General features: G+C 41.9%; 1 protein-coding gene across 1 annotated transcript; it reads right to left on the bottom strand.

Annotated features, from left to right (window-relative positions):
• Positions 1–214: 214 nt before the first annotated feature.
• Positions 215–9,665, bottom strand: lfng (LFNG O-fucosylpeptide 3-beta-N-acetylglucosaminyltransferase). Its single transcript, XM_032587696.1, has 8 exons — positions 9,123–9,665; positions 5,899–5,947; positions 5,620–5,722; positions 5,377–5,530; positions 5,206–5,291; positions 4,473–4,638; positions 4,283–4,368; positions 215–4,200 (listed from the first exon to the last, which is right to left on the bottom strand). The coding sequence occupies exons 1-8, from the start codon at positions 9,513–9,515 to the stop codon at positions 4,134–4,136; spliced, it is 1,104 nt and encodes a 367-aa protein (XP_032443587.1). The 5' UTR covers positions 9,516–9,665; the 3' UTR covers positions 215–4,133.
• Positions 9,666–10,981: the final 1,316 nt, after the last annotated feature.

Genomic DNA, 10,981 nt, shown 5'->3' with positions numbered 1-10,981 from the left:
AGAAAACCTCACTTCTATCGCTGAAGTTTATTTCAGTGTAAACAGATTCACGGTAGCTGATGTTTAGCTGGAGACTAAATATTTGAAAGCCGATTAAAAGGTGCATAAAACAAAGTATTTGTCTGAGGGTACACACTCTTATTTAGGCTGCTTATTGCACCTCAGCACTTTTTTATACATTATCATAAAGGACAAATATCACATTAGTTAGTTCACTCTTAAATTCTAATCAGTTTATTAGGTGCAGATTCACAGGTAAGTAAGTACAACTTTCACAGGTCAAGATCAGCAAACGTTTTTACAAAATAAACAAAGCATTTCAAAATTATCCCCTTTTGCGCAACATAAACAGCAATTTCACATGCGTGTGTGTATATCTTTGAGATCCACTGCATAAGGGGCACAAATTAGCCAATCATAAATCATTTCCAGTGAGTGGCTCCTCTCTCTCAGTCTTCTGTCCAAGCCGTGATGAGAAAAAAACGTGGCCTGAGCTCGGTGTACAAACTGAAAATGCTAATAGCTTGTGCTTAAAAGCTCAGTCAGGCTGGATTACTTCGCAGCTGGTATGGAAACAGCCTTAATTGCAATAGCAAACAACACTGCAGGGAAGATAAACAGTGGAAAACCACCAAAGGACAATAATCATGTAACGGCTGTTATGCATTCAAAGCTGCTCGCAGATGTTTGTGTGTTTGACAGATTATTGATGTCAAGGGATCACCAATCGGTCCAAAGCTATCACATATCTTATTTCTTTGTTTTATAGCAACTTAAGATGAATAAAACTATATAAAATGTTGTTTAGAATGGGAGATTATAAAGATTAGAGGTAGATTAGACCAAGACATGCATGTTTTGTTGTTTATATAAAAACTCTTCTCTTTTGTAAGCAAATATCACACTGTTTTTTATCTGATTACTGTTTTTACATCCAAAGACTGTCATACCTAAGCCACATGCTGTGTTTCCCAGGGTTTCTGTGCCAGAGGACAAATCTCTCTCTTCCTTCTGTTTGTAAAACACATTTGTCTCTGAAACAAGCCGTAGAAGATGCCTTGATTTCTTTTTTCTTTCGCAAATTTGATACAATGATGAGGCAAACGTTTTTGTTCACATTTAAAACTTTCTATGAGTCAACACATAGAAAAACTGTTTGAACATGAGCTGCAAACACTTGAAAGGCTTTAGCTTCTTTCCCACTGTACATCTCTGAAGGACAAAGCTGTGATTATGGTTTGTGGTTAGGATGTTTGCTGCAAGTAATTTGTCTCCCATGCATTGCTTTGATGATGAATCTTCAGCTGTGCATCGGCCAGCTACTCCCATTTCCTGTGAAGCACCTTATCATTTTTTCTTTTTTTTTTGTATTATTGCTTTAAAATATTAGTGTTAAAGTCTTCTATGTGCTTACCCGGTAAACCAGTGAACAAATGCCCTCTGTAGTGTCACAATTTCCCAAAACAAACAGTCTTTGCAGCCAGCTCAGAGTCTCTTTGCTGTTGTTTGGGTTTTTGACTGATTTCTCCAGCAAAAGCCATCTAGTTCCGGGATTTGCACAGTTCTTCATACATGTTTAATGATGTTTAGGTTTATGGACTGTTGCTGTTCTGGCAAAGACCCTGCCATCCCCCCAGCTTCCTGCAGCAGTTATTTGTTTTAGGAGTTTATCTCTAATCATTTTTGTGGAACACTGGATCATGATTATTGTTTATATAAATCTATCCCAGAAGTTTAAGTGGGAAAACTTAGAGACTTTCTCTTACAGTTACAGTATATTGCCAATACAGCATTTTAGTAGAAATTTATATAAAATGTTTTTAATATAACATGTTTCTCTTGTTGATGTGCAGTAAATTGTATTTGTTTTTCCTTCCTTTTCTATTATATTGGATAGATATGGATATATTGGATCCATATTTGTACATTTATAGTTCATCTTGAATTATATTTGAAGGATCATGAAACCATGTCCTCTGTGTTTCAGCTTAACGTTATTGTATTCTAAGGTTTTTGATTCATTTGGGTGGCTTTATTCAAAGTCTATCCATTAGTAGATGATATTTTATTTTATACTAACTAACTCATGTCATTCTAGTGTTATGCCGTAACATTGCCTGATGAAGATATGCCTGTACATTTAGAGGACCTAATAGTGTTAACAAATATAATTATACTGGTACAAAAATTATACACAAACTGTGCAGATATTCAAACACAGAAATATTATATATGTTTTAACTGTTACTAAATTTAAACGTAATTTATTTTAAGAGTTTTGCAATGGTTAGCATGCCTGCTTTCTTCAACTTGATCACTAGATGTCAGTAATTATTACACACTGTTCCTTTAACTTAAAGTGTTTTTTTATGCAAATTTGGCAGAAACAACAGTCCAACTGTAAATGCATACCGAGAAGTAAATACATGTCAAGCGAGAAGAAAAATAAAATTCAACTAGATTGTTTAATATTATACTTAACAGCTTCCCCTTGGGTATGAGACACCACTTCTGGTTTTGCATCAACTTGCTCCCATGTTTACATAAAACTTTCCTGCAGCTAGATTTTTAAAAAAAAGCAATTCTATATAAACTCTGACGAAACTAAAGTAACAACATGACAACTGTGTAAAAGGTTCCCAGTGGTTATGCACTTTTATTCAACTTTTCGGGTCCCACCGTGGGTCCCTTGGCGGTTAATACCAGGATCAGCTCATAATCCCTGAGAAGTCAGATGTGGGAATGAACTGCTAAAACCCTCCAGATACTGGAGAATAAACACCAGTCATGTAGTACAGTTCAAGGCAATACCAAAAAAAGAACACAAACCCTGGCCAAGTCATTTAAAATTGGTGTAAACCACGATGAGAACGTTACATTCTAAGCATACACAATCGCTACTCTTTTAAACAAAGGTGCAGTATACAATACCGCCATAAAGATGAAACCCAATATGGGTGAGAGAGGACACAGAGGGATCAAAACACCTCCATGTGGAAACACTGACGCTGCTCTCACCTCAACAATAACCAGCTGGATTTGTGTGTAAATAAGGACCAATTGTGCTGACAATAACAGATAAACTCCTAATGCTTTCTGTGCAAGCCACAGTAGACTGCAGCGTGGATTATACGAGCAGATGTTGCCGTTTCTTGGCTGTTTTAGCCAGTACTTCTCCGCTGTGAGTGGGCCTGTAGAGGTGAGGTGCAGACGTCAGGTCATTTGAAACACAGCTGTGCAATTCTTAAACAACATAAAACCTTTTCAAAGCAGATTGTAACTCCCTCCCCCCGAAACACAATCTCTTCCACTCATTGCTTTTCCCTGATTGTAACTAATGCAAGGAGTGTTATTAAATACATAGACATGAATAGGGAAGTTAGACTCTTAGGGGGTTATTTTTGTTCTCTTTGGAATCAAATCTAAAGTATGTCGTAAAAGGACATAAACTTGGTCAGTTAATCATAAAAAAGTCTTTCTTTTTCTAAGATAAGGGGTGGAAAGTGCTTTGTTCTGACATACTTCAGATTAGGTCCCTCAAAGAAAAAAATGCATTTGGAAATCTGCCAACTGCCAGCTCAGGTTGTGGGAAAAGTAACACTGTTCATGTAAAATTACAGCAAAATCTTCATCTCAGAGCATTTTTCCGGAGTCGTTTAGACTAGAACTGAATGCACATGTCAGGAAGAAAAATGTTCACGTTATAAAATATCTCTAAGCCAAAAACAGACCTGAGTGGCATTACAGTTTTTAACAGAAAAAAATAGAGTGCTGGCAAAAAGGCTTGAATATATGAGAATACATTCTATGAGAATTTCTGATGCATTTACAAGCAACATTTACATCACAAAAAGCACAAGTGATTGCCTGCAAAGCTAAATGGCAAAAGCTACTTCCTTCTGACAGACGAACTCCTCCGCCCCAGCGTTATGGGGTGGAGTTGTGGCCCCAGAGAGGAAGAAAAGAGTCCAAAGACGGGCCGCACAGCAGCCTAGTAAAACAATTCCAGACCATGCACTGCTGCGGCGTCAATGCAGCAGCAACACGGTCTCATACGCAAAAAACACTGGTCCCCGTGAGCGTTTCAGATACCGAGGCGCGACGGGGACGAGGATGAGAAAGGAGCGGTCACCCTAGAAGGCAACCTGAGGGGGACACCATGGAGTGTCTGGGTACAGCAGACAGTGCACAGATTTGAACCTGGGAAATGGAGAACGGAGAGTTGAATCAGTGGAAATGTGTTAAATATCTGCTGAAATGTGAACCGGAAAAATGTCCCCACCTTGATGGATCCTCCTCTACAGGAAAAGCCCCTTTCAAGCTGATGATATTGCTTTTATTTTCAAACATCCCATAACTGAGAGTGATCTAGAAGCAGGAGGGGAAAAAAGATTATAAGCATGTTATCCAATTTAACCTGCAGATCCATGTTTTAAGAACAGAAAAAAACAAATATCGTATCAGGGTCTCACCTGTTTGTGAATCTCAGATCGGGACACCTGTTGCAAGTTTTCCAGGTGGGAGTGAAACAAGCTGCTTCGGGTCAGAGGAACTCCCAGAACAGACTCAATGATGTAGCCGATGGTGCAGTCATCGGGCAGACGGATCTTCTCTGCTGTGTTCATAAAGTGACCGCCACTGAGAAGAGAAAAAACGAAGGTGAAGACTGAACACAACTCATGCTTTTCTCTTTTAACTCATTTCCCATTATGAGATACTTTCACAATGTTCAGTCCCTCTACTGAGGTGCATTTGAAACCAGATATTTACATATCACGTATAAAAACACATAACCTCTTTTTTTTTTTTATCCAAATCTGAAATTTGTTTTGGCACCAAATGTGCACATCAATCCCAGAAGTAACGCAACAAACAGCTTGTGTATGTGTTGGCTGTCCTAACATGGGCTGAAATGCCACTCAGAGAAGAAGAAGAAAGTATTATTCAAAAAGCAACATATATGCTAACATTACACCAGTTCAATTTTGATGGGACTAAAATTCTGGAAGGTGATCAGATAGTCAAACCTTTAGCTGAAATCATACAGTTTAAAAGGCAAATCTAGTGAATACTACATGGAAACATCGGAATTTGAATAGAGTAACATTGCAAATAAAAATAATAAAACAGAAGTTTAGTCTTGTTTCGCAGAAAAAGATGACGTATCTTTTTATTCACTGGTTTTAACAGTAAATATATGCTCACCTGGCCCACGGGCTCATCTTCAGTGCCAGACCCCGGCTCACACAGAAGCCAGCTCCTCCCGTGGCAAACCAAAAGTTGACTGGTTTCTAGTTGAGGATAAAACTGTCAATTACTACATTGCTGTTTCTGTAAAACAGCCACATCATAAAGGACAACAATGCTTTATCGTACCATTTTGTTGTCGCCCAGCCTCTCTGTGGCCTCTATCGGCCGGTCCAGACTTGGTTTACCGATGTACAAATCCTGGGTGTGGGGGTACTGAGACAAGTGCTTCACAAGAGTCCGAACATTCACGTAGTTATCGTCGTCTACGTGACAGAACCATCTATGAAGCAGGAAAAGCAAACAAGAGATTAGATGCAATCATCTTCAGACTATTAATGCAGGAGCCCATCCTCAGGCAGCAAGGCTTACTTTTTTCCTGACTCAATAAACTTGTCGTATTCTACCGCCATCTTGCAGGACAAAGCTTGCCGACTATGAGCGGCAGAGCAGTTGGTGTTGATTGCGTGACTTCCTGCAGGAGCAAAATGACCGAAACAGAAATAGTTTTATTATGAGACTGCACAATCAAAGGAAACTGAGGAAAAGAAAAAACATTTTAATAGCTTTCATAAAATCTATTTAGTAGTTAATGAAAGGTCCTTTCAAACAAAGAACATCTCTTTTGATGAATTTCCACATACAACTTACCGATTTTCTTCTTTAGCTCATCGTCTTCGCCGTCTGTAAAGATGTAAGTCTGAGAACAAAGAGAAGTCATGGATAAGATGACTTGGCTCAAATATAAAACAGAAAAAAACACTTTGGCTGATTATGTGGAGCTTTTACACAATCAAATGCAAAACAAAATCCTGCTTCCTCGCATCAAGCCGCTGTGATTAGCATCAATCAACGTGTCTTTTATGCAGTGGAAAACACACTGCGTTAAACAACCCCTTGCTCCAATAAAGGCCTTTTGTCCTACATTTTACTCTTTCCATGGCAACCATACAGCTGCCCTGAAGCATCCCAGACAACCGACAAAGCAGGAGGCAGACTGTCCGCCTCCCACACACACACCCCACATCACGTCGCCCTTGGACCAGCCAGCTCACCCGGCTACGGAGCCTCGCAGTGTTTACTCTCCTGAAACAGTGGCGTAAAAAAGTTACAGCCAACACTCCATCGTCTTTGTCCTGGAAGGTGTGTGACTGACAGACTCATAACGTCTGAGGAGTTTAACCTCGAGACTGCAGGCACTTGTTGAATGTGGCAATTAGTCATAAAAAAGGGTGAGCAACAAAGGCCACCGATAACTCCCACAGAGCAGGTGCAAGCTGCTCAATGAGTACGATGAAAGGGCCTGTGGCCGCAGGCTTTATAACCGCCAGGGGTATGTTTACTCTTCACCTCAGGTGAGGCAGCACCTGCCGAACATCACGCCACCTTATCAAGGGCACGCGTCTAGACATGCAAGGTCGTGGTGCCTCACGACAGGGCGCTTTGTGTCAGTTAGGGCCTCATTCGTGCATCCGCAGTTAAAGATCTATTTCTCTACACAATAAAGGATGCAAACAGAGGCTACCGCAGGAGTGTTCGGAGCAAATTCTGAGCAGATGTTTGTTTTTTTTTTCTTCCTCCCCTTTATGCTAAAAGCAGAGAGTCTGTATTTGTTTAGGACAGGGTGGTGGTTTCAGTGGTGAAGGGATCACAGGCTGGCGCTGTTTGATTTAAAAGCTCGATGAATAGATGGCCTAATCACTGAGGCAGCTGCCAGAGCTGCCAGGGCACTGACAGAAAGAAAGATGGAGGGAGGAAGGGGTGGGGGGGATCTCACCACTGATTAGTAAATCGAAAACCGTGTGTGGCCATTCACCCCCTGTTCCTCCTCATCCTGCCTCTCTTCCCCCTCACTCCCCCTCCTGCTCTGAGCCCCAAACGCAGCCAGAGGCTCTTGAAGAGAACAATGCGGAGAGTTTTCATGCTGGGTAAAGTCTCCGCTGGGTAAATTCTGAGCATGTTTGCCCGCATTTGCATACAGCTGCAGGAGTAAAGTGAAGAGAATGCACTTAGGGAAGAGTTTCTGCTGCCATTGTTGGATTCCTGGAGCTTAAAGGTACAGCTGCTTTCACAGAATATGAAATCCAACCAAAACAAACAAAAAAAAAAACGAGGGAAAAAAATTCTGAAACGTTTGGTGGTTAAAGTAGAGATAAGAAACAAAAGAGAAAATGAAAAAGAGGGAGTGGGTATATTGCAATCCAGAGCACAGGAAGGGGTTGCACGAACGGCCCTGTCTGAGCTGAACGTGGTGCCTGGCTGGCTGCCTCCAGCTCCACAGGAAGGAAGGCCACCAGGCTCCCTTCGTTCCATCAACCACCTCCACCCTGACTCCTTCCCCTCTCTGTTCTGCAGCCTTTCAGCACTTTTTGTCAAGTCAAATGAGCTGGAAAACAATTCAGGGATATGTTAGAGGCATGATGCGTCTATGCTTTGTCTCTGTGCCAAGGTTGACCATTTGTACTTTACGGCCTCATACTGAAGCCAATTTATTAACTCAGCTACGGAAATATTTATTGTAAATGTTCAAGGCTCATACAGGGAGACTTTTGGTTTCAACTCTGCATAGAGACTGCACCTTCATTTGAATATAAATGTTTTAAAAAATGTCCCTTTGCACAGACAGCAGTGCAGGGAAGTGAAAACGTCTAGCAAAAGATTAGCATAAAAATAATCCAAACTTCACAGATGCTCGTCAGCTGACCGTGAGAATCAAACCTCTGCTGATGAGGACGGCCATATGCACACGGTGGGAACTCTGAGCATCATATGGCTGGTATTAAAGCCGTCCTTTGTTCCGTCTCCCCCTGACCACCTGGCACCCTTCCTCCAGAAACTCCCTCTTGCATTGTGCTGCTCAGTCTATCCTTTTTGTCCCTGCAGGACCCCCACCCCTCCCACCTGTCTCCCCCTTCTATCCCCCCAGCTGTCTGCCTATCAGTCCTGCTGTTACCTCTGGATGATGCAGGTCACTAATGTGATCCACGACAGTAGCTGCAAGCCAATTAGTACATGTTGTGAGGTGCCGCGGGTGTGTTCAAGTCTTTAATGGGAGATGTTCAAACAGTTCCGACTAATGATTTCTCTGGCTCTAATATGTTCGAGCCAATAGTGACTGATGGGTCAATATCATTACAGATAGTGATTCAAGCATGTTCTGAAAGTGGAGTGCATCAACATGCAGGATAAAATCACTTTTGATTTGCTTTCTTCAAATAAATAATAGGTCTCTCTTTGTGCACCAGTGTGCAAACCTGCCTGCAGATGCACCACTTTTGTCCCAGGCATCCTCAATCATCAAAGCCCCCATTTTCCCATCCCTTCCCAGTGTGCCTGAACCAGACTCAGTTCCCATGTTCCCATGGAGAAAGAGAGAGAGAGAGAGAGAGAGAGAGAGAGAGAGCTGGGAAAGCCTCCCCCACTCCTCTTCTTGTTCAGTAAGATGCTTTGTTAGTCCTGGAAAAGGGGAACAGAGCTGGAGTCGGTTCTGTGAAGCATCCATTGCAGCAGAGGCATTCACAGGGACACCGAAGAATAGGAGGGATAATAGGCAGTGGGGAGGCAGAGAGGAGGAGGTGGGAGGAAGAAGAGGGAGGACAGGGGGTCCTGAAACTGCTCCCTCCGTTCTCAGCAACATCATTTAGAAGAGAATAAAAAGTGACAGTTGCAGAAACTCAGCACCGTTTACAGAAACTGTGAGGATATTTAAGTGTGCCAAAAGGTGACAAGAGGAACAAAGCAGCACCTAAAAACATTAATCACCTAAGTTTTAATATTTAGTCATTAAGTTGAATCACCTTCACTGACAGTTTGCTCATTGCTGTAACAAACTAATTAATATGAAAAGAAAAAAAAAATCAGGAATGCTTTTTCACCTGTTGCATGTTCCTAGAGATCCACGTCTCCAGCAGCAGGTTCAGCCTAGACTGGTGGAACTTCTTGGTTGTCTTCACGGCAACGAAGATATCAGCCGCGCTGATGTCCTCAGCCGGAGGGGGGTCCGAGGCGGCGGCTGAGGTCCGTGCGGGCTTCTCCACCTCTCTGCGGCCCCGGGCCAGCTTGGTGAAGTAGGTCGAGAATCCTTTCTTATCCTGGGCGGGCCGTGAGCTGTCCTCCGGCGCAGAGCGCGCAACTGCGTCCTCTCCGTCCGTCTCCTCGGCCACCTGGACGCGGTGATGCTGCACAGCGACCAGCAGCAGCAGCAGCAGGCAGAGGCATCCCGTGCAGGCTACTGAGATCGCTGTCTTTTTCCCATTATTTTTCAGCATGATTAAAACTTAAAAGCAACTTCAAAAAACAAAAACTATGAAGTGGCGCAACCTGCAACTGATGCCAAGTCCATATGGTGTTGCTCCTCAGCAAAACACAAACTAAAACATAGAAACTCCTTTAGAGATCATAGCAAATGAGCGGCTCCATTGTAAAGTGGGGGTATTTAAAATCTCTCACAGTGGCCACGCCTCGTGGGAGGTCTGTGAATCTGACATGCAAGCCTGTGATGGTTCATTGGGCGGGGTTTGGTTTGGTGTCTGGGTCTGCGGCCTATCAGGGTTTTCAAGATCTCACAAGAAACAATTTGACCCAAGAAAATCCTGAATTTATGTAATCCAAGAGCAACGTGTATAGGAGGAGCTATTCATGTCGATCAAAAGTTGGGAAAGACACAAGATTTTAAAAATGATGTCCACTCAATTATTGAAGGGCTACAGACTTGCTTTATAAAATCAGTTGAATTTGGGTATGAGTGTCTGAACACAAGAACAATATCTCTGTTTTATTATTTGATCTAAATGTAAAGTTTTGTTTACCAACACACCTTAGAGGGCAAAAATCACCATAATTCAGTCAGAAAACCTAAATAAGTCATAATGGTCTTTCCATTGTTATTCAAGGCACATAAATAATTTTTTATCAACAAAAAAAAGCTTCTGGAGCGGCGCCTGTCTTACATGATGTGGGTCTTCTGCATCTGATGGACAATTTTTGTCCATCCAACAATATATTGGGACTAATAAATGGAATTGAAAAATGTGTGTTTTTCGCAACAGAGAAAAAGGGATGCAGAAAACACTGGCTATACTGTGCTTGTTTTTGGTTCTATATTTCTTCATTTTAGACAACCATATAACCATTGCGAACTCCAAGCCTGAATCCAACTTCAAAGTAAGTAAATTAATAACAAAATATGTATTTCCTTTAATAAAAAATGATAAAGTATGGTTATTGCTTTGCATTGTTTTGTTAGACCAGTTTTGCCATGCTAGGCCTATTAGTGATCCCCATATGGGCACCACTTAGAAAACTTTCTTGAGGTTCCCGTCTTCCAAGGAGAAACTATTTGAACTCACCCAAATGAGAGCCGTGTGTTCACCAGACAAACAGGCTCCATTGTTCTTCTTTGACCTTGTAAAGAATCTGAACAGTTGGCCTCTCTTGAACACTTGTTATTCAAATTTTGGCTCTCACCAGTGAGTGCCGTCTGGTTCTGGGATGCAGACCAAACGACATGAGCTCCATTCAGAGGGGCACGCAGCTGCAGAAGCCTGAATAAAACCCCTGCTCCCAGCAACCACCAACCACCACCAAACCTGCTGCTCAAGCTCAAATCTTTAGTAACATATTTTATTCTTACTTTCCAATATTTTCCCATTGTGACGTTTGTGTTTAAAAAACTTAACAATACCCAAAGTTGCTATATGTTCTCCTTGGGCGTATTGAAGAAAAGCCCCACCTT

This window comes from Xiphophorus hellerii, chromosome 16 (genome assembly GCF_003331165.1).
Source record: "Xiphophorus hellerii strain 12219 chromosome 16, Xiphophorus_hellerii-4.1, whole genome shotgun sequence".
Taxonomy (NCBI): Eukaryota; Metazoa; Chordata; class Actinopteri; order Cyprinodontiformes; family Poeciliidae; genus Xiphophorus; species Xiphophorus hellerii.
Note: the sequence above shows the minus strand (reverse complement) of the source record. Positions and strands in the feature narration are given on the sequence as shown.

Bases quoted from the DNA above. Each gene is read 5' to 3' on its own strand.
- lfng (XM_032587696.1), bottom strand. From the start codon at position 9,515: ATGCTGAAAAATAATGGGAAAAAGACAGCGATCTCAGTAGCCTGCACG. The intron at 5,292-5,376 runs GTACGATAAAGC...ATCCTCAACTAG, and splicing joins GGCTGGGCGACAACAAAATG to AAACCAGTCAACTTTTGGTT. The intron at 4,201-4,282 runs GTGGGGACATTT...TCCATTTCCCAG, and splicing joins GTAGAGGAGGATCCATCAAG to GTTCAAATCTGTGCACTGTC.